This window comes from Macaca mulatta, chromosome 6, assembly GCF_049350105.2.
Source record: "Macaca mulatta isolate MMU2019108-1 chromosome 6, T2T-MMU8v2.0, whole genome shotgun sequence".
NCBI lineage: Eukaryota > Metazoa > Chordata > Mammalia > Primates > Cercopithecidae > Macaca > Macaca mulatta.
This window is the reverse complement of record NC_133411.1, coordinates 120,165,468-120,189,337: the sequence shown is the minus strand read 5'-3', so window position 1 is coordinate 120,189,337 and position 23,870 is coordinate 120,165,468. Positions and strand designations below refer to the sequence as shown.

The 23,870-nt window shown below is 36.9% G+C and overlaps 1 protein-coding gene across 2 annotated transcripts in view; it reads right to left on the bottom strand.

The window, feature by feature from the left end:
* Positions 1–23,870, bottom strand: part of CAMK4 (calcium/calmodulin dependent protein kinase IV) — a 255,035-nt gene that overhangs the window by 99,949 nt on the left and 131,216 nt on the right. The window contains exons 3-4 of one of the 2 annotated variants that reach the window (XM_028849644.2): positions 9,258–9,320; positions 7,246–7,328 (exon numbers count right to left, since the gene is read on the bottom strand). The exons of the other annotated variant lie outside the window; for it this stretch is intronic. Of the exons in view, the coding sequence (XP_028705477.1) occupies positions 7,246–7,328; positions 9,258–9,320 (146 nt within the window). The remainder of the gene's footprint in view (positions 1–7,245; positions 7,329–9,257; positions 9,321–23,870) is intronic. 2 annotated transcript variants of the gene reach the window in all.

The window sequence follows — 23,870 nt, the reverse complement described above, 5'->3', positions numbered from 1 at the left end:
CACTTCTATTTCCAGCCCTAGGAAACCACTGCTTTGCTTCTGTCTATATATTTTCCCCTTCTTGAAGTTCCTTATAAAGTCAGAGTCATAGTATATATAGTCTTTCATGTCTGGCTTTATTCTCTTAGCATAAACTTTTTAAAGTTCATCCATGTTAAGGTGTGTATCAAAGGAACATTCCTTTTCATAGTTGAATGGTTGTTCATTCCCCAGTTGATGATATTTAAATTATCTCCCCTTGCCTGGGCACGGTGGCTCATGCCTGTAATCCCAGCACTTTGGGAGGTTGAGGCAGGCGGATCACGAGGTCAAGAGATCCAGCCCATCCTGGTGAACATGGTGAAACCCTGTCTCTACTAAAAATACACACACACAAAAATTAGCTGGGCGTGGTGGGGGGTGCCTGTACTCCCAGCTACTTGAGAGGCTGAGGCAGAAGAATCACTTGACCCCGGGAGGGGGAGGATGCAGTAAGCCAAGATCACACCACTGCACTCCAGCCTGGCGACAGAGTGAGACTCTGTCTCAAAAAAAAAAAAAAAAAATTATCTCCCCTCTTGTAATACATCTAATTCCAGGTGTAGGCATCTATCTGGCCCCACTGTACTGCCTCCATGGAACTCAAAGGGCAAGGTGAACTGACAGACTTGCTAATGCCCATAATGTTTGCTGTGCCATGAGTAATAAGGCCCTTTGTCTCTGATCCAGGAATCATGTGCTTTCCAGCATCCATAAAAGAATAATAGGCTAATTTATTAGTTTGGAAGTAAGGTACAATTACATCTCAGTCTCAACAGTGTCTTCCAACTTATTCCAAAAGTCTTTCTTTTTCAAAATTGCTTTGATTAATCTAGCTCATTTGACCCTTTGTCTCTTTCTTTCTGCTTCAGAGGAAGAAGAGTTTTTTTCTGAAAAACAAATCCCTTTATCTAACTCTAGATCTCATTCCCTTCATGCCTTTTCTAGAATGCTGTTCCAAATTTAGGTACTTCTCACACAAATCTCTCCTGCTTCTCTTTCTTGTGAGCTCCTTCCCATCAGCAAATCAATGTGTTCCTAGACCTATAGCTTAAAACAATAAATTTCCATTTATCCTGTGTGTTCTACTACCTCACCTCTATCTTTCATTTTATGGCCAAGCTTCTAGGAAAAGTAAACTGTAAGTCTAGTCCAAATCAAAGTATAAGTTTTCTTTACATATAGCCAGATAAAGTCACATAAAGAGATGTATTTAAAATATCCATGACTGAAAAACAACTATATACAAATTAAAGTTCAGGTTAACTCAGCACTCAAGTAGGACAAACGTTAGATTACTAAGCTGAAGATTTTTTTTAAGCCTAAGAGTTCCGGCATTTGCAACAGCATGACATGGTAGAAAAATTATATACTTTGGAATGTTACATACTTGAGTCCAATCTTATTTAATTATTGTTATTAGATCATATATAAGCTGGATGACCTAACAGAAGTTAACAGACCTCTCTGATCCTCAGTTATTTTGTCTGTAAAATGTATATACCAAAGTCTACTTTATATATGTGTTGCTATAATGATTAAATAGTATCGTGTTAGTAAATTGCCCTGCACACTCTGCCAGCAACCCAATAGGATCTCAAAAATATTCCTCACTATATTCACTAATTATCCTTTCTGAACAATCACATTTTATAGAATCACTCATTAGATAATTACATTGATGACTCATTTCTGACACAATGGTCTTCACAAATGCAGACGTTTCCTAAGTTTGTTAAATCCTAATACCAACCATGATACAACCCTAGAAAGACTGGGACAAGAAACAGCCTCAGTTCTATTTCTCAAACTGTTATCTAATAGCAATGCCCTGAATATTAAATTTGTTTCCACCAAGAATGAGAGATCCAGAAATGCTGAAGTACAGATTACTATTAGGACTCATCTAGTAGGACTGGAGGTGAGGTCTGAATTTATGACTTATTAATAACTTTTTAAGTTTATGCTCTGGAAAAAAATATGGATAATAATGCCTCAAAAAAGGTGAAGAGAGAGTTATTGAGTGGGTTACATAGACACATAGGTTTGCATAGGACCAATCAATACATCATGGATTTTCCATGTATAAATAGATATTTATTTTCTTGGAAATGATGTGCAAGAGACAAACTGGACTTAATAAGAAAGAAAGTGAGGCCATACAAGAAGGAAAGGGTTGGATCAGAAGACAGTCTGGTTGCCTGGACGGGGAAGATCATTAACCTTTACTAATTCTGTTTTCATATTTGCATAGTGAGGATATTGCTTTTCATCCTGCTTGCCCAAATAAGCTGACTTTTTAAATGAGGAAAATACATTAGTGTCTGTAAACAAAATTTAAAACCATATGTGAATTTTTACTGTCAGCAATGGTGGGTCAGACAAGGCTCCAGGCAAGAAAATTAATAACAAACTAAATAAAATAACTTTTAAAAATATATATTTGAACAAATCAGAGAGTTATCAAGTGTGATGGTTAATATTGAGTGTCAACTTGGTTGGACTGAATGATGGAAAGTATTATTCCTGGGTGTGTCTGTGAAGGTGTTGCCAAAGGAGATTAACAGTGAACTGGGAGACGCAGACCCATTCTCAATCAGCTGCTAGTATGGCTAGGATAAAAGCAGGCAGAAGAACATGGAAAGACTAGACTGGCTAAGTCTTCTGGTCTCCATCTTTCTCCTGTGCTAGATGCTTCCTGCCCTTGAACATCAGACTCCAAGTTATTCAGCTTTTGGACTCTTGGACTTACACTAGTGATTTGCCAGGGGCTCTTGGGTCTTTGGACACACACTGAAGGCTGCACTATCGGCTTCCCTACTTTTGAGGTCTGAGGACTCAGACTGGCTTCCTGGCTCCTCAGCTTGCAGATGGCCTATTGTGGAACTTCACCTTGTGATTGTGGGAGTCAATTCTCCTAATAAAATCCCCTACATATATACATGTATCTTATTAGTTCTGTCCCTATACAGATTCCTGACTAATACACTAAGGAAGAGAAGGATTTAGGAACCAAGAACCAGAAGAGAAGAAAAACCCAGCAAAGCAAAGCTGCCATCTGATGCCTCTGCTTTCCTTCTAAAGGCATTCACCTATTCCAACACAGCAGCTGACAGGCTGAGAAGCTGAATAAACTTTCTGGCCATTACGCAGAGCTAAGGGTACAGAAGTTGGCATTCAGGGTCTGCCAAGTAAGAAGAGCCCTGGTATAATGCCCTGGCTTAAAGTTGAAACCTTCAAAGAGCAAAGCCTTGTGAATAAGACTTGACAAGAAATACACCAGCCATTAGGAAGCCCAGCTTTGAATTAGCCTAATATCCAATTATAGTAAAATGATCTGTTTCTTAACCTTAAATGCCTGCCACAACAAAATAAAATCTGCTTTTTTGGAAGGTAACAGCATTCCAGGCCTCAAATTCTAAAACCTTTTATACATAATGTTTGACATTGGAACAAGCCTAATCAGGCAAGCAAAAAACTACAAGAAATGGATCATGTCCTTTGCAGGGATGGAGAAGGAACTGGAGGCCATTATCCTTAGGAAACTAATACAAGAACAGAAAACCAAATACCGCATGTTCTCTCTTACAAGTGGGAGCTAAATGATGAGAACACATGGACACACAGAAGGGAAACACACACTGGGGCCTTTTGAAGGGTGGAAATTGGGAGGATGGAGGGGATCAGGAAACAATAACTAATGGATTAGTGGATACTAGGTTTAATACTTGGGTGATGAAACAATCTGTACAACAAATCCCCATGACACACATTTACCTATGTAACAAACCTGTAAATGTACCCCTGAACTTAAAAGTTAAATAAAAATAAAATTCTTTAGGAAAAATTGATGAAACAAAAGAGAAAAAGAAAACAGAAAACAACCCATGACAATTTTAAAAAATTCAAAACTATACTTAGATACTGGAGTTATCTGACAAAAATCAAGAAAAAATACTTTGGATTTAATTAGAAGACTGTAAGGATATTGCTAAATTTGTTGTCTTAAAATACAATCATTTTTGAGGAAAAAAACTTTGAAATTTGCTCTTAAAGCAAAACTCAATGAAATTTCAATAATTTCATTGTCCATTTCAATAATTCAATGAAAATGATGTTGAGATTTTAAGAGTTGAGACCAAACTGAGAACGATTAAACAGAAACTTCATGGGAGCTTTCTTCTTCTCATGATGTCATAATTGTGCAAATTTATTTATGTTTTAGATTTTTCTTGGGCACAACAAATCATGAATTTTATTCCAAAATTTCTAATAAATTGTCCTATGTAATTTACTATTTAAATTCTACATAAAATAGCAGATTCTACTTGGATTTTGACTATGTTTAATTTTTATAAGTATTATAGAATAGATTTTTTGCTAATTAAATACAACCTTTTTGAGTATAATTGACTCATATGATTATCTCTTCAGCAATTACTCCCCTAGTTCATTCATTACATACTATTAGAGTCATCATTAGACCAGGAATGAATTCTTATCATCACAATTAAATAAATTTGTTTTGACCTAAGTACAAAATACAGTCCATATTACTTTTTAACTATCAAGAAAGAAATCAATACATTGGATAATAATGCAGAATGTTTTTTCAGCTTGATAAAATTTAAAGATAACTGCAGAATTAAGTAACTTAATGGAGAAACCCAAGTTCGTATCAGCTAGGTCAATGTTATGGACCACACCATGCAAAGGAAAAGAGTCTATCTTTTAAAACCACTAAGAGTTGAGTGCTTTACTGGCTGGCTGCCATTCTTCAGATGTTTTCTGTTAAATATGAATATTTCATCCATTTATCTCTCCAAATGAAATTCATCAATAGCATTTAGTTGTTTCATTTTTAGCTATAGCTGAATTAAATTTCATCCCAAATTCTTTCATGGAAGAAAGGTTGGGAAGAAGAGAAGGAGAAACCCTTGATTCCCAATTAACTCAAACCAATAGAAGTAGGTAAGTAAATAGCAAATACTATTAGTAGATTATTGCTTCAGTGTGGCATTCCTGCCCTGCAATTATTTATAATTTAAAAACATGAGAGTTCTCTCATAGACCATAATTAGCAGAGAAATAAGGAAGGTCTCCTTAGAGAGAGCTCATAGCTCCAAAGTCAGCAGGATCTGACTATAAACTGACTCTATTAATGTACCTAAATAAGAAATACATCCATGAAAAAGAGTCAGCTAAAGAGGTATTGAAAAAGGAGCCATTATAGATATATTGTGGCAAAATCCAAATTAGCTAGTCCAGGAGAGTCTTGCTTGAGGACATGGAAATATGTGAACAAGAATATCTTCATAGTGGATCAGAGCCATCTAAGCTTTATTAGCAACATAAAACCACTTCAAATTTGTTCTGAGGTTCAGAGAAGTTAAGTAAATTATTCTAGGTTAGTTAGTTATCTTTCAGTTGTAGAGTCAGGATTCACAACTGTGAGTCTTTCAAAAAAACAACTGCCACCAGAACTGTATGACTTTAGGCTACTGATGCTCACTTCCTTCAGCTGACTTATTATTCTTAAAATGTGAAAACAGTCAAAATGTTATCATGTTGAACCTGCTCTAAGGAAGTTTCAACATATATATGAACAAAATTCAGATGTGTATCTGTTACACATACATATATAGTTGCAATGAAGCTAGGCCTTTTGCTCCTTCTCACCTAAAGATCCAAATTTTCACTGTGTAATGTTGAAAAGAGACAGAACCTTTGAAAAACAATATGAATACTTTTGAAAGCTCTTGAAGAGGCAGCAAATTTAACTGGGTGGAGTAGGTGTGGGAAGGAAGGTGTCTTAGTTCATTTGAGCTGCTATTTAAAAATAATATAACCTGTGTGTCTTATACATATCAAACATTTATTTCTCACAGGTCTGGAGGCTGGATAGTCCAAGATCAAACCACCAGGAGATTTTGTGTCTGGTGAGGGCCCGCCTCCTCATAGGGCACCTTCTCGCTGTGTCCTTACATAGTAAAAGGGGGATGGCAGCTCTCTAGGGCCTCTTTTATAAGGGCACTGATCTCATTCTGGAGGGCTCCACCTTTATGACCTAATAACCTCCCAAAGATCCCATCTCCTAATACCATTATCTTAGGGATCAGGCTTTTGGCAAATGAATTTGGGGGGCACACATTCAGACCCTGGCAAAAGTGAAGGAGTGTTCCTCTCCCAACACATTCAAAAGTAATCCCCTTTAGATATGTTTCTCCTCAGAGCCCATTCATTGCAGCAGTTGTTCATTCATTCATTCAGCAAATATTTATGGAGCACTTGCTGTGAGCCAGGCACTCAGGCTACATCAGTGGTTCCCTCGGTCTCTTCTGTCTTCCCCCTAAACTACATTCTACCTGTCTCTTGCCCCATTTTTTAAAAAAAACTTCTCCATTCACGCATGGCTTCTTACCATTTCTAAATATGCCTACTTAGTCTCTTTGTCTTCTTTAAATTCCATTCTTTTTTGATTACCTGATGAACACAGCAAAAGGCTCTCAAGAGCCCATCAGGACAGATACAGAATTCTCCTAAGAGGGTGGGTAAGCTGCAACAACTATGGAAACATAAAGTTTGCGTGTCTTGTACAAATAGTTTGCATATATTACGCTCTGCCAGATTTCCAGCACACTCCCATCCCCACTCCCATCCCCCTCCATTCTCACTCCTCTGCTTTGAAAGATGAACATATGAACAGGAAACCAAAGTTGGCAATAATTGGCTATAACAGAGCATGTTTACTTTGCAACGTGGAACTCTTTACACAGACTTCTAAAGAAAGTAAGCTTAAAAATAATCATTTGAAGATTATTGAGTTTTATAAGCTTTTGTATCATAACCAGAGGACACTTAGAGTACATGTTTAATTTTCTATAATTTTCATCAAATATTTTCTTAAGATAGTCTCATAAATCTTACTATTTAGTTTAAATTTGATTTTAGACATTCTATCTTTCTATTGAGGAGGTAACTCTTTGCAAAGGTAAGTAGATATTATAGTGTTCCCCTTTTTACTCACTAAATATCTCAAGTTTTCATGTACCTGCATCTTACCACTACCCACCTTCCTTCAACATTCTTCTTAAGACTTTTTTTAGTAGAATTTATCAACAAGTATAATCTGTCATTATAAAAAGTTTCAGGAGAAATGTCCTTTAGATTACTTTTTGGTGGCCAAAAGCAAACCTTTCTGTGGTTATATTTCCAGAACCAACTCACCTATCAAACAGTTCTCCTCCTGTGACGAGTTCTAGGACCAGACTGATTTCTGTAGGGGTTTCAAATATCTCTTTAAGTTTTATCTACGGAAAGATATAAAAAAAGAATATCACAAATTTCTTATTCCATCTTTCTTGGAAATAGCTAACACTATGGCTAAAACAACATTCTGCAGTAGTAATACGTTGGATCACTGTTAATAAAGTTTCCTCATTCTTGTATCAGCTAGCTATTTCTCACTCTCTTTCTGCGTTATTGATTTCATCAGTTACCTCATTTTTTTCAAAGTTCCTATAACATGCTTACATTTTTCCTTTTGGCAGTTGAAAAATATCTGCCTTCGAAACACTTTCTAACTTTTCTGAAACATCCCAATTTCTGAATTGTTCAAAAATCAAAAACAAAAACAACACAACTTCCTAAACCATTTGAGGCATCATGGTGGCTGGAAGTACAAAATGCCTATTTCTTCTGGGAATTAGGAACTTAAAACTAGGGGTCTGAAGCAGGGTAGGACCAGCTTAAAATCTGCCTATATGTAAAGGATATATCAATCAATATCTAAAAAGGTGTCAGTGGGTGAAGGAATCCTCAGAAAAGTAGTGGTGACAGTGAGTTGATTGAGCATACCACCGTTTTCATCACATTCAGATAATCCAGTTTTAGATATTTTTCTCCATATATACGAGAATCTAGTAACCAGGACTATCCTACACTTGAGGAAAATTCTACATTGACTTATCTTTGGAGAGAAGAGATGGATAATGTAAAAGTGGTGATGGAGTATGGGAGATTTTATTAACTGCTTACCCAAAACCCTTTTCTCCCTACTTTAATATGAAGAGAACTCTGATTTGTTCAGAGATGGTGTCTAGCCCCACACTGTAGATTATGAATGGTCTCAGCCACTAATTTCACAGCCTCCATGCAGTTAAGGGTAATCTTGTGACTAGCTCCAGCCAACAAAATTTGAAGAGACTTTTGCTGCCACAGTTTCTGAGAAAGTTTTTACTCTTCTCATGAGAAGGATCTCAGCTGAGATCCTTCCATCTTTTTCCTATTTTGAATATAGACGTGATGACTTGCAAAAATTATGGAACAGCCATGTTAGGCCCAGGAGGGAAAAGCGTGAGGATGAAAGTCAACGCACTGAGGATGGCAGAACCAAGGATGGTATCTGGATGGCAGCACTGAGGAGCTGAGCCAGAAAACTGCCTGATTTTTGTTGCTTGCAACATATGGAAAATATTTGTTTAAATCATCCTATTCAAGTTTTCTGCTACTTATAGCTGAATGCTTCCCTAACTCATACATTAAATTTTAAGCACTTTGCCTTGAACCTAAGCATTGCAGGCCATCCCCTTGGACGTCACAACTTCCTCAGAGAAATGGGCAAAAATGCTTTTTTGAAGTAGATGGCTTAATTCATAAAAACAACTTACGACCTGGAAAATGATTTTGTTCTTTTTTACTTCATCAGTTCAAGAAAGCTTTTTACTAGATCTTTGCCTCAGAGGCTGTCTGGACAAAGCCTGAAGCAGAACTTCTGAGAACATTTTATTTTCTGCATTCAAGCACATCATTTATTTGCATCTTCACATTGTTCTTGAAGCAATCCTCTCTCAAAGCAGACTGAAATGACTTTGGAGAGCAATGTATTTTCTTCACAGGCTTTTTCAGTAATGGAAAATTAATAAGATAGGCACACTAAAGAAGGAAAAAGCCAGTGTTTTTAGAGCAAAACAAAACTCTTTGATTTTTATCCTTTTATGCATGAAAATAAAGATGGTGTATATTGCTAATCTATTTTGGAACTTTTTCAGAGGTATTACTTGTAAGACTTATTCAGCCAAAGGATTGAAAATGTGATGAGATGAGGAAAAGAGCTAGTACATGGTAGCTATCACTGGTGGGAGAATCCCCTTTCCATTATCAGCATTGACAGTGAAGGACAAAGGTCCCTTTCTCTAGCTCTGGAAATCATTTCAAATAGTAGGTTAAAAACCACTTACAATGTTTGGATGTGAGAGGCGAAGAAGAACTCCTATCTCAGTTCTTACGATTTTTTTGTCCACCTAAAAGGCAAAATAAAAGAGATAAACTGAAAGAAACTCCCCCTTCATTGTAGCAGAGAAATAGAAACAGCAATAACTACCTGGGTGAATCAGGAAATTGGCAGAGCCTAATTCCTTAGCTTTTGTGTGTGTGTCTCCTTCCTCTCTTTCTTTTTCAGCTGCACATCCTTTCTCTCTGCTTCCAACATAAGACAGAGCCAAGAACTAGTACGGATCACAACTTGTCAGACTCCTTACACGGCATCTTCCCCACTTTCCTATCAAAAGTCATCACTGTCACAACTAACGCCCAAGTTCATCTCAACCTATCCTTCTTCTTTGTCTTCCTTTCTTACATGGAAGTCTGTCTAAACCCCAATGGAGCTGTCAATCACTTCACTTGTCCTTCTCACACAGATGTAGCACAAAACCCAACCTACCCAACGAGAGTATCCTGTTCCCTGGCCATTGTGTTAGGGTCAGGAATATTCACCTGACCCAAGTCATCCCAGTCAGAAGCCTCTCCAAAAATTTTGCTCAAACAAATAAAGAAACAGGTATTCCATCTTTCTCTGAAATTATGAGAGCAAAAGAGGATACAGTCTGCTTCTAATAGTGAACAGTTTTGATACCATATGGAGACTACTTTATTAAAATGAGGCCAACAGAGGGAAAAAAAACATTGCTGAGTTACGAAGCAAGAGGACTGTTGATATAATTTAACCCCCTAGATTCAGTTATGCTGGTTTGCCCTTTGAACTTTTAATTATATGAGCCACTACATTTCCTTTTTCTGCTTAAGTTATCCAGAGTTAGTTTTTGTTGCTTGCCATGAAAGAATCCTAGTTAGTTCACCACTTGGTCTCTACGTTTGGGACAATGGCAGTTTAGTTCAGGATATTCCAAAATTAGGGATATTCTCTCTAGCCCAATGACTGACTTCTTTAATCACAATAAACTGGCATTTCAGGGCTCTAAAAGTTATATAGTAGACATAAAGGTTTTAATGTCTTCCTCTCCAACAAAATTTATCAAAACAATTGATAGCTATAATACCTGAACTCTTACTATGGTTTCTGCCATTTGAGCTGTCCTGAACCTTTGAAGTAGCAAGAGTTTACATGGTTTTAGAAATGAAGAAGTTTATGTGCAATTCACAGCCAAACTCTGTAGGCATATCCAAGAGACTGCTTCAAATGGGAAATGGGTTCTCCCCTTTCAGTTACTTCTCCTGAGGAAGAAAAGGTTGGCCTCAGGAGAAATCCAAGTGCATGTCAATGGTGATAACCAATCACAACTTTCAAGATGATGATGAACAACATCCAGTTATTTAATATTCATTCTTTAATGAAAACAGTAACCAACAAGCATGCAATCTTTAAAAATAAAAAAGGAATGAATACTCAAAAGAATTTTTCAAACATTTTATGTTCTTTTTCTTGGTTGCAACATATACATATATTTCACATTTCTTTTTTCTGGCAAATACAATTTTGCCAGACACTAGAGTACCTCATTTAAAGAAAGCAGTCACCATTTATAAATGCCTTCAGTTTTTATGAGATGAAAAAATGTTTACAAGGAGATCTTAAGGAGTTCCCAGCCCAGTGAGAGATTCCTCAAGAGTTTATTTCACCCATATATACAATAAAACATTAAATAGCCATATAGTCATGGTAAGGCCTCTTAAACTGCAATAAAAGTTTCGGTTATTCATACAGGCAATCAAGAGGCTCAGAATGTTTTAATATATTCTTGCTAAAGAAAGTCAAACTATTAAAATCAATTTGCAATACTACAAAACAAAAATGTATTTTACTTTTGTTGTTTGGATGCCAGTCTGTGCAACCCAGCATACTTCTTAAAATATTTATAAACATCTCACATAAAAATGCAACATCAGCTATAAATTCTTAGAGGAGGGAATGAATATATGATCTGTACATTTTAATATCTGACAGTTAATATGAGGCCATTACATAAGAGGGAAGACTCATTGTGAATAGAGAAAAGCAAGTTGGTAAGAAATAACCTAACAAGTGACTGTACATCAAATTGATAGGTTCTGGCGCTTTAGAAGCAAAGGAGTAAAGGAAGACACACATCTTGATACATTCGGTGCTCTCTAACCCAAGAACTTTGGAGGCCGTTTCAGCAGTCTTCCACGGACACTAAACATAGCTACTCTGCATGATTCAGACTATGTATTGACCAAAGCTCTTTCAGTTGCAAGTAACAAACACTCAGCTCAAACTCACATAATAAGTCCCAAATGGTAATTTATTGGCACATGTAACTGGGATGTCAGAGTAGATCTATCTGCAGACATAACCAAATTAAGAGGTTCTGATTCAAATAACCTCTCTCTCCCCTGTGCATGTTTGTGTCTCTGTCTATATCTCTCCTTTCCAAATGGCATGAAACATGGCCACAGAAGCTCCAAGTCTGTATTTCTAAGATAAGAGAGATGCCGTCTCTCAACATCTATCTAATCTCAAATGGTATTCTCATTAGCTTTGCTTGATTTACATGCCTATTCCTGGATGTAGGAGACATGTAACCATGACAAGGCCAAGAATGGGTCATAAGTGCCCTCCTTTGACCATGGTTGAGGGAGATGGGAGGCTTGGTTCCCTCAAAGAATGAATGTTGTCAGACACTGAGGACTCCCTTATTGCTTGCTTGTAGTAGTTGCTCCCTTCATTTTACATTTACCTAAGATCCTGAAGTATTACTCTCTCAGTTTCTTCCATGTCCCAGACTAATCAATCAATAACATAATTATTCATTCATAAGAACTCTTGCCATCAGTTTATTTCATATTCAAAGTTTTGACCACCTACCAGTAACCCAAATGGGCCCTACCAAATAGCATTTAGAATTTTGCCTAGAAACTCTTTTGAATCCATACTGAAAGCTGATGTAGGAGCAATCACTTAACTGGTGAAAAACCTAGCAGGCTGCCTAGTTTTGTACCTCAATTCTGCTGTTTTCTCTACTTCTGGGCAGCAATCTTGTCAATTGTTTTGATGTCACTGGTGATATAATTTGAAGGAAAGTAAAGAAGTCTAAGAAAATGATGGCTCTAGCCAATATGAATGGTTGGAATAGAAACTGAGATAAATAATTTACTAACATCTATGTGCTTTGTGAGGCAGAAGAGAATCATAACTTCCACTATATTGTCAAAACTTCTAAATCAGAGAATATTAAATAGATAAAATTTAAAAACCAAAAAGTGTGTTTTATTTTACTGGAAATTTTAGAATGTCTGAGTAATTTATCTAGTTTCTATGTAATGAATGTACAGTACACAGTAAGGGTAGGTCTAAAATAGGTTTTATGCACTCAGCCCCATGTTAAATAATTGGGTCACAGGAAAAAACAAATGAAATATGGTCCTTCCTAAAGTAAGATTACAATCTAATTTGGGAGATGTAACTGATCTACACAATGTTAACAGAAGATAGTGAAAGATGGAAGAATGCAAGTTACAAATGAATTTTGTTTTAAAAGTTCCATTTTTCAGTGGAAGACAGCTTTTCTGAGTCAACTGCTGCCAATATTCAAACAGTGGGCTTATTCTAAAAGACTTTTGACATTACCAGTCCTTTAAAAAAATCACACTGTTGCTAATACAAAATGGAGAATGTTTTGCTAGAATGTGCACCAGGTACATGGAAGTAGTGTAAGATGTGGGTTGCTGATAGCCAGTCAGTGGGTATAGGCAGCCTAGTCATGGGGTATAGACAGCATGGTCCAGGAGTTAGTAGAATGGCAGCACAAGACTCTAAAAGTTTTTTCATTTAGTGAAAAAATACATTTTGTAAAAATTATCTAGCAAGAGACAAACACTTATACCAAATGACGAATGAAAGATATTTGAAAAAGAGAGGCGTTACTAGAACAGTCAGATGGCATTGTCATCTTCTATTTCAGTTTCTGCAGATGCTATTACAACATACGGATACAGATTTTTTTTTAAGATGGATTCTCGATCTATTGCCAGGCTAGAGTGCAATGGCGTGATCTCGGCTCACTGCAACCTCCGCCTCCCAAGTTCAAGCGATTCTCCTGCCTCAGCCTCCTGAGTAGTTGGGACTACAGTCATGCACCACCACGCCCAGGAAATTTTTGTATTTTTAATAGAGACGGGGTTTCACCATGTTGGCCAGGATGGTCTCTATCTCTTGACCTTGTGATCCACCCATGCCGGCCTCCCAAAGTGCTGGGATCACCATCTTCTCTTCAGGTCAACAAGGATTTCCTTGCTAATACCAAATAAATGTATTTGTCACTATTGCACAATGCTTTAAAGAAAATTTTAAGGACACAAGTGTTCCTCAATTAAGACTGTTATACTAGAATTTATTTTTCTCACAATATATTTGAGTTTTTGTAATATAGGTTTCTTCCACTCCCACCCCCGCCATTTTTCAGATATTTCTGATCAATGTAAAATGAGATAGTAGAATCCTTTAATTTTTTCACATTATATATTTATATTAAACAAATATTTTCTAATACAAATACGCATTCTGAACAAATTTACCTATTACCATGTTGTATAGGGCATATTACATAAAATGCTATTTCTTTTTAGTTCTTTGAGAGTTAAATGATCTAAAGTTCAATAATCTAAACTCAAAAAATACTCAGAACAGGCCAGATTGCAAAAAGTCTGGGCTAGCAAACTTCTGTTAAAATCATTTGCTTTTAATTCAGAATTAATTTTTCTATAAAAACATTTTTTAAAAAGGTTATTATTTTCCCATGATACTCTATATCATCATTTCTCAATTTAAAATATGGTCTCAGGGTGACTCCAGGTTCTTGGGACCCTTTCAGGGTATATGTAGGGTTCTCCCTTTTCCAGTTGCGTATGTGAATAAGGTCAGACTGTTTCCACATACAGTCAGCCCTCCATATCTGTGGGTTCAGCATCTTCAATTCAACTAACCATGGATGGAAAATATTTGGGAAACAAATCCCAACAACAATAAAAAATAACATAACAATTAAAATATTCACATAAAAAGACAGTATAACAACTGTTTACATAGCATTTACATATTAGGTGTTAGAAATAATCTAGAGATTATTTAAAGAATATTAGAGCACGTTCATAAATGATATGCAAATACTATGCCATTTTATAGTTTAAGGGACTTAAACATCTGTGAATTTTGGTATCTGCAGGGGTCCTGGAACCAATCTCACATGGATACTGAGGAATGACCATACTTCAAACGAAACAACAAACGGCAACAATTGAATGCAAAACTTTATGAGAATCAAGCTGTGTTCGATTAGATCAGATAGTAAAGAGATTTGCAAAATAATGCTACTCTTCTCACTAAATATTTTTTATTTTGAAAAGTATAGACATTTTGTTATTTATGTTAAAATATAATGGGTTTATTGCAATTTAAAAATTAACTGGTAAATTTTAAAAATATCCATTTTAGTCTCTCATACAGCAAATATGCATAGCTATTTTGAATTCTCAATAATTTTGTGTATCTGGGTGTGGTGGCTCACGCCTGTAATCCCAGAACTTTGGGAAGCCAAGGTGGGTGTATCACTTGGAGCCAGGAGTTTGAGACAAGCCTGGCCAACATGGCGAAACCCTGTCTCTATTAAAAATACAAAATTAGCATGGCATGGCATGGCATGGCAACACATGCCTGTAATCCCAGACACTCAGGAGGCTGAGGCAGAAAGAACCCAGGAGGTGGAGTTTGCAGTGAGCTCAGATTGTGCCACTGTACTCCAGTCTGGGCAACAGAATGAGACCCTGTCTCAATAATAAATATACTATTAATAAATAATAATATAATATTAAAATAATAATAATTATTATTTTGTGAGTAGAAAGGGCTCCTAAAGCCAAAACTTTGAAAATCACTACTCCAAAAAATTATACATTTGAAAATAGAATAAAAAGAAGAAAAAACTTCTAGTAAAAATAATTTAAATGAAGGAAAAACGTCAATACAGTCTCATTTCTGCTTCTCTGAATGCTGGGGCCCAGGGTGAATGTTGTGCAGGGCATAGTTTGGTGGAGGCTGAGAAGGGTGAAGCAAATAAAAATCTCTGAAGCAGGAACATGGAGAAAAGTAAGGCTAAAACACCGTCAATCCAAAGAGAGTGAACTAAGCAACAAAAGCTGTATTACGAGTTAAAGTAATGATGACCAAGGAAACCAGCAGAGGGCAATTTTGAACAAAATGGAAATGGACAGCTATATAGCTAAGAAGCCAAGGATAAGACCATACTGAAGCCAGGAAATCCTTTCCAGAAGGATAAGCTGAGGGCCATCTATTTGTTGCTTTTTGTAAAGAAGTCTGAGAGCTTCTTAAATAGCCATACTCTCAGGGGCAGTTTTCTTTAAAGGTATCATGTCTTGGAGGTCACACAAGTGCAGGTCTTGATAGCCATCTCCTCTCAACCTTTCCAATATTCTTCTCATTACAGAAGTTGGTGTTTTCCTTGCACTTCTAAATTCCCTTTCCAAATTCCTGGAGAGCTCTCACATTACCACTCAGAATGAATAATATTTTCCTAGAAAATAACTGTCAAGCAAACCACAAAAGTCAATGGGCAGCTATCTGAACAGTCATTATTGCCACTTGAAATTAGCTTCCAAGTGTGACCATAATTAGCATCTTGAGAAGCATCAACAGATGGTTTTAAGAAACCATTCATGACAACAACAATGAAATCCTAAAACTTACCTTTAGTATCTACAAAATACCTTCAAGAATAGCGGTTTTTCCTTACTAACAATTTACAATAAATATGTATTTTACTAAAATCTTAACTTGGGCTAATTAACCCAAGTTCCCTAGGAAAAAACACTTGAGGCATGGATCAACATTCTGTGCTTTATTTGGGAAATCCAACGCAGTGAGAATGACAAAAAAGGGAAATGCAGAAAGGTCAGAGACACAATGCAGTCAGCACCAAACATCCTAATGAGTTATAAAGACATACAGCAGGTCATATGGGCAGCTGCATCCCATGGGCACATGGTACTTCTTCAGAGACGTTGTACCAGGCTACTACTCCTTGAAGAAGTCCATGGGAAGGAGGAAGAAGGGGGAATTTACCTACTCAGGAATTTCCTTTGTTTCCCATTGCTGAAATTTGGCCCATGGGTTAACTTTTCCATGATTTCTGGGAAGTATATGGGGTCTCGCTGGCAGTCATTTGTGATGGTATATTCCTCCACAGGAAATGTCATCTCTCATTCAAACCCAAAAGTAGCTATAACAGCCAGAAATTTCAGGCATATGCTTGGTTGACCTATCTGCATGAAATAGCTAAAGGTCATTCACTTCCCCTGGCTCGGGTAGCAAGTAGGCGGAAAAAAATATGAGGCAGCCCATCAGAGTTTTGTCCAATCATAGTGCATTCTAGAGTCTTTATCTGTTACTAGGTGCTATGATTTGAATGCATTCCCCAAAAGTTCATGTGTTGGAAACTTAGTTGCCATTGTATCAGTATTAAGAGGTAGAGCCTTTAGGAGATGATTAAGTCATGAAGTACTTGCTCTCATGAGTGATTTATTGCCATCATCCTGGGAGTGAGACAGTTATGATGGGAGTGGCTCTTGATGAAAGGATAAGTTCAGTTCTATTTCTCTCTGTGACACAAGACTTGCTTCAGGATCCTGCCCATCCACCATGAGATGACCCTACCTTCCAGAACTATGAGTCAAATACATTTCTGTTTATTATCTAGTCTTTGGTATTCTGTTTATAGCAATAGAAAATGAACTAAGGCACCAGGTAAACTAAATTGACAGCAGTGGACTCATAGTCTTGCTTCTCTAATTTATGATGTGTTATTGCTCATCAGAAAGAACCTTGTCTCCATTTATTTGTCATTGCTCTTGTTACTAATATGAAGTAGATAACCATCAAATGAATTGGGCACATGACGTTTTTCTGTAATGCCTTGTCCTAGCTCCTCTACTTAAACTGCCCTAAGTGTTCTAATGGTCTTTGATATACTTTCTGAAGATTATACACAGAAAAAAATTAAAATTTAATAAAAGAAATTATACAGATTTTTATAGTTTCAACACTCCACAACACTCAAGGTTTCTTAAAACTGAAAAAAAAATCCCAATTTTCCTGTCTGTCCCCATGGCAGGGGAGAAAGTAGATAAGAGGTATAATTCTAGAGTAACACCAGAGAAAAAGGCTCCACCCCTGGAATGGGATTGATGAAATACAGATCCTTCACTAAGATATGCAGCAAATACATTCTTGTGCTAGGACCAACATGGTTGATGAGGAAAACAGAAATAATTAAAAACATATGAAGAAGAAAGCAATGATGGCTTAAAGGAAAAAAGGGAAAACCAGTTTCTGCTTTGTGGTAATTACAAATGGAGAGAGGGGGTGAATAAACTGGACCACTTGGCTATCTTAGATGCGGCCTATATCCAGACTTTGGAAGTTCAAATACTCTTGGAAAACTGGGGTGACCTGTGCAACTAGAGACTGCTGCTCTTTTTGTTCTTAATCATTCAGGCAAGTAAAGTAGCATTTCAACATAAAATGCTCAGCCTTATCTTATTTTCCCTGCAGAGATTAAGACTATAAATCTTGTTTTGTCTCTGTATTCTGTCTTTGGCTTCTTTGGCTTATTTTTGATACGAATGATGTCCAGAGACATGATGCAAAGTACATAATTGTGCTCTTCAAATCCTTTATGGAAACAAGCAGAATATAAGTCATTAATGGATAAATAAATAAGCAACCAAATGTCTTTATGCTTTCCCAATGATTCCCTATGCATAACTTCTGCTTAATTTAGCATCCTATTTTTTGACATTCAACAAGTACATGTTGGCACTAACATGCTTGGTGAAAAATCTTGACAACTGGAATTTTGTTAAATTCAAGAATGACAGTTTTGGTCTACAAGAATTTGAAAGCTAAGAACTTCAGTTTGAACACCCCAAAATCAAATGTAGGACACATAAAAAAATTGAGGTTTTCCTATATGAGGCTGGTACTTCCAATAAATACAGAATTGTAACCAAGTCTGATTATTTATCTTCATCCCCTTGTTCCACCATAAACCTGGGCATCTCATGACTGTCTCACATTTTTCAGTGTTCCCAAGGAGTAGCTTGTTTTTGGTCCAGTAGGAAATGTACCCCAAGGCCTGGAAATAGGATAGATATCCTTCTTGCTCCTCATTGCTATGCCCAAATCATCTCTCTTCCTCTTCCTCCAAAATCCCAGCTCCTTTGAAATGTCTTCCATCAGCAAATACATCCTGCAACTCCTCCTCATTGTAGTCATCTTCCCATCTCCCTTTCACGAACACACTCCTATACTGAACATTTTAGCATGTATGTCTCCATCTCAACCATTATTCCCCATAATCATTCTTAACAACTTCAACTTTCACATGCATGGTTCATTCAACATTCTTGCCTCTCAGTTCTTTTACCACTTCCTCAATTCTTACTTAGCAACTCATTTCCATGACAACTTCTCAGGCCTTCTTGTTACCATAAACTCGACCACATCACAAATCTTGATTTCAAACACTACACTCTCTGATTTCTACGACCTATCTTTACAGCTCCTACTTGGCTTAGGTTCTATGTCCACTAGTATAAGCCTTGTTCTGCTTATGCATATCTCCAACTTCTTTGCCCTTGTCTCCTTCAGTTGTATTTGCCAGGAAAACCTTTAATTTGTTTAAACGCTACTCTTCCCTTATTTAATCCATGTCTATGCCTGAAATGAAGTGACTGAAAGAAAATGCACAGCTATGGTGGCTGGTCCTATTTCTAATTTGTGACCCCAACTCTTAAGAGTCCTCAGCTTTCTCACTCTGCAAAAGAACATTTTACACCTTCCCTCCTCCAAATTCTAATAGTCTTTCCTCCCTTTATTCTCATCTCATGACTTTGCTTTTAATTCACTGAGAAGTTATAAAAAATTTCAAAGATTATCTTCTCATCAACCAATCTACTGATTTGTATGCATCTGTATTCAATTGATTTTATCCATTTATTTCACAAACAGTTTTAAGCACCCACTATGTATAGATGCTACTCTGGGCATGAGGATACAGCAGTAAACAAAATAGGTAAACTTCCCACCCTAAGAAGTTTATGTTTTAATAAAGACAGAAAAAGAATAAGTAAATATATAAAAGGTCCATAGTTGGTAAGTACAATGCAGAAAAGCAAAAGAAAACAAAACCAAGGTAAGGAAGCTTGAGTGATGAAGGGTACTATCTGTGATGGATGGTTAGAGAAGCTATCTCCGATACAGTAACAGGAAATATCCACTTGGATCTGTAGGAGAAAAGTTTCAGACAGAAAAAGAGTAAATGCAAAGGCCCTCAGCTATGTGTGGGGCTTGGAACAACTGAGAGTGAGGAGGCCAGTTTAGCCAGAGCAAAGTGGCGTGGAAAGAAAGCAGTAGATGATGACAGAGGCTCTTCACAATCAGAAGCTGGGTCATGAAAAGTCATGCTGCCCATGGTAAGAACTTTACATTTTAGTATAAAAGAGATTAGACACAATTGAAGGATTTTGAGAGAAGAGTGATATGATCTTAGTTAAATTTTAAAAGGATTCTCTGACTCTTATATGGGTGAGAATAATGGGACAAGTAAAAGCAGAGAGATCCAAGAAGAGGCTATGGCAGTTATCCAGGTGAGAGATGATGAAGGTTTGGGCCCAGGTGGTAGTGTTGAAGGGAGTGAGACATGGATGGATGTTTTTTAAAGAAGAGCCATCAGTATTTGAAGATGGACTGGCTATGGGATATAAGAGAAAAAGAAGTATAAAGGGTGACTGCAAGTTTTTTGATCTGAGAAACAGGAAGAATAAAATTGACACTTGCTGAGATGGAGAAGTAGGAGAGAAGCAGCTTCAGACAAATGCTAATAATGCCCTGGCCCTGTCCATTGTGCTGATTTCTCCTAGTATTCTTTCTCTTCTTCTACCCTGGCTCACTGATCATCTTCCAGGAAGCCAGGATAGTTTCCACTTTTGGGTCTTTTCACTTGGCACTTGACAGTACTCTGTCTCAAATGCTCTTTTCCAAGATTGTTCAGTGTGAGTTTAGGCTCAATGAAGAAGAGAATGGAAAGGATCACGGCACAAAGTGGGAAACAGTTTAGAGGTGAGGGCAGCAACAAGCATTGGACATGGTGCGGTGGAACAAGAAGGAGACTGATACTGCAAGGAAAACCAATACTCTACATTACATTTAACACTGACTAGCATGAAGCCAACCTTGTTCTGATCAGTATGGGAAGACAGACTCTAATCATCAGATAAGCTTGTCTTTGAGCATTGTAAAACCCAATATTTTTTATAACTCTGTTACTAGCCACCTTCTATTCCCCGCAGACTCTAAGACATTGGGAGGAACAAAAGGAGAAAAGAAGGAATTTCCAATACTGGAGGAAGCCCAGGACTGAAATAGAGTTTAGGCAAAACAAGAGTGCCTGTGGGAAGCTTAACCTAGAAAGACACTTCTATTTCAGAACTTGAAGCCTTTGTAAGACAGGTAGATTCAGAACAGAGCAGTGTCTCCAAAGGGAGTTACCTCTGCCTCTTCACTCTTAGATTCTAAATACAAACCTATGTGCTTGCAGATGCCAGAAATTATTTTCACAGGAAACGGTCTTTTTATTTTGCAATGAATGCAATAGGACTAAAATATTCCTGGGAGATATAACAAGTTAAACAAAGTTAATACAAAGAATTTAGCTAATGCCCGACTCTCACCAGAAAGAGGTTGGGCTTAGCAAAGGCAGGGCAAAGAGGGAAAGAACCTGATAGATAAAGCAGAAGAAGGATCTTCATGTCTTTACCCAGCACTTTTCTCTCTTGCTTCTTTTATCCGCATCTCCCTAGGATCTAGAACATAACGAGCATGACCCTGATTTAATACCTCTCATCTTTAAAAAGGTCTCTCAGTCCCTTACCATACCCTCCTGCTCCCAAAGCATATCTCTGCTTCCCTTCACAGGAAACCTCTCTAGTGTTGCCTCTGCATTCTTTCTTCACTTCTTCACCTGGGAGTAGAGGAAATAAAATTGATTATTTCATGTCACCATTCTGGTCTGACTTCTCTCCTACTTTAAAGGCAACGGCAATATTATAATATTTCCTAACTTGCCTCACTGCTTTGATCCTTATCCTTTATATTCATTCCCTCTGCACACAGCATCCAGAATGGTATCTTTAAAATGTAAATCAGATCATGTTACTCTCAGCTTAAATGCCTTTGTTGGAGTCCCACTGTGCTTAGAATAAGTATAAACTCTTTGCCGTAGACCTTAAAACTTAGGACGGCTTGGCCTCACCCTATTGGTCTGAGGTCACTGTCCTCGTATGCAGGCCATTCAACTTCTAGATCAAGCTTCAAGGCCTTTGCATTTGCTATTTCCTCTTCCATCAGGCCTCCTTTTTCACTCTGTTCACTGAGAGTGACCGAGAGGCCTTTCCTGACCGTTCCATCAAAAGTAGTTACACACTAACACACATACGACATGCACACATATACACACCATGAGTCATACCGTTCAATTTTTTATAACAGTTACAAAAAGCTATGTTATCATTTAATTACTAATTCATCATCTGTTTCTTCCATTGGAGCATGAGTTCTATGACAGAAAGGATCTTGTCTATTTTCTACATACGCTATCTTTGGCATTATTTAACAATACTTGGCATTTAATAATTTGTTAAATGAATGAATGAGGTATGGAGGCTGGTGATTGAACACAAAAGGCTGGCAGCTCAAAGAAAAAAAATTCCAGTTTAACATTAAGCTTCGGTTAGATGACATCAGAATTGGTTAGTCAGTTCTCATCCTGCAACTTAAGTCTACATGACATTTTTTTCATGTTATTGACACCAACGGAGTGGAGAATTTCTGTTTCATAGCCAGAGCTAAGTATCCAGATCCTCTAGAGCCTCTAGATTCTCTTTTAAGGTAAGTGAAGAACACATGGAAAAATATAAATTATGAATGCACAGGTGAAGTTACTGACCTTCTAAATCCACTGTAGCAAGTACTAATACTCCTGCTCACTCCTCTCCCCTATCTCAGTCTATAGACCTTTTATAGATGCCAGAGAGAAATCCTGTACTTTTCCTTCCAACAGCACACCTTCCCTTCAATTTGAGTGTTCCATCATTTGTATCAAACACAATCACAGAGTGATTAAAAGAGAATGAAGTGGTAGAGATTAGAAAATGAAAATGGTGAGAATTGGAATGTACTATCCATTCCCAAAGAAGCAACTATGATATCCTTGGTAAGCGGAAAATAATTCTACAGATGCAGCTGTGGATATTTTGACTTGCCTCTGTGCCCTCCATGGGCACAGAGCCTGGCTGGGTCTTTACTCCTCATATGTCCCAAGAAGGTGCCAGCATCAGCACGGTCTTATGAAAAAGAAACTGATTAACAAAGAGAGAATTAATGTTAAGCCTCCCAAATTATTTTTTAAGATTCATGCTGTCAGGGATAGAAGGAAATCAACACATATTATATATTTTTATAAACGTATCATAGTCACATTTAAAAATACAGAAAATATAAAAAGAATGAGGAATATATCTACCATTGTAACACAACTAATCATTAGCATTTTGGTTTATTTCTTTTCTGATATGTATGTATGTTTCTTTTTACATTTTCAAATATAAAAATATTTGAAATTTTGTTACCCTTTTCACAAAAACATAATAAAAATTTTATGAATATCTAATATCCATAAGCAGAATGTAACACACCTTCCTAAGGGCCCAGTGTCATCAATGCCTCGCCCAGTGTCATCAATGCCAATGCCTAAGGAATGCTTCCTTAAAATTTATTACTAACATATTCTATAATCAGCATCCTTTTCTGTACATTTTTTGAAGAATTCAATTTGAATCCTGGCTTGACCATTTAGAGTCTTTAATCAAGTCCCTTAATCTATATGAGGATTGCTTCAATTTCATCATGTGTAAAATGGGGATAATAACTGTTATTCTGGAATATTATTGTTTTAAGGGTTGAATAAGAATATGTGTGAAATTTCCTAGTCCCTGTGAAATGTTCAGTAAATGTCAGTGCCTCTCCTAGAACGACTTTTCAAATCAAAATGAGCATTTCTAGTCTTCTGTTTCCAATTTTCTAATTCTTGACAGAGAAAGCACTACAATTGCAGCATACTAACTTTAGAAATATAGGGATTTATGAAAGTGTTCCACCCCTACTCAGAGAAAGTATCTACTAAACATGAAACACAATTTTATTTTTATTGTTATTTTAAAATTTTTTCTGAAAGTGAATGACAACTTCATCAGAATCCTAAACTATATCCTAATATAATCCTCCTGCCTGAGGTTAATCAAAAAGAAAACTAATGCCTACTTGCATTTAAATAAATACCTACCCTCACCTTTTCTTAAGATAAGAGCTGAACCATCCTGTTTAAACTTTGGGGAGGTTTTAAGACCATTTCATATGTTTACCAATTACTGTTGACCACCAGGGTCACATCTAAGTTGACTATAAA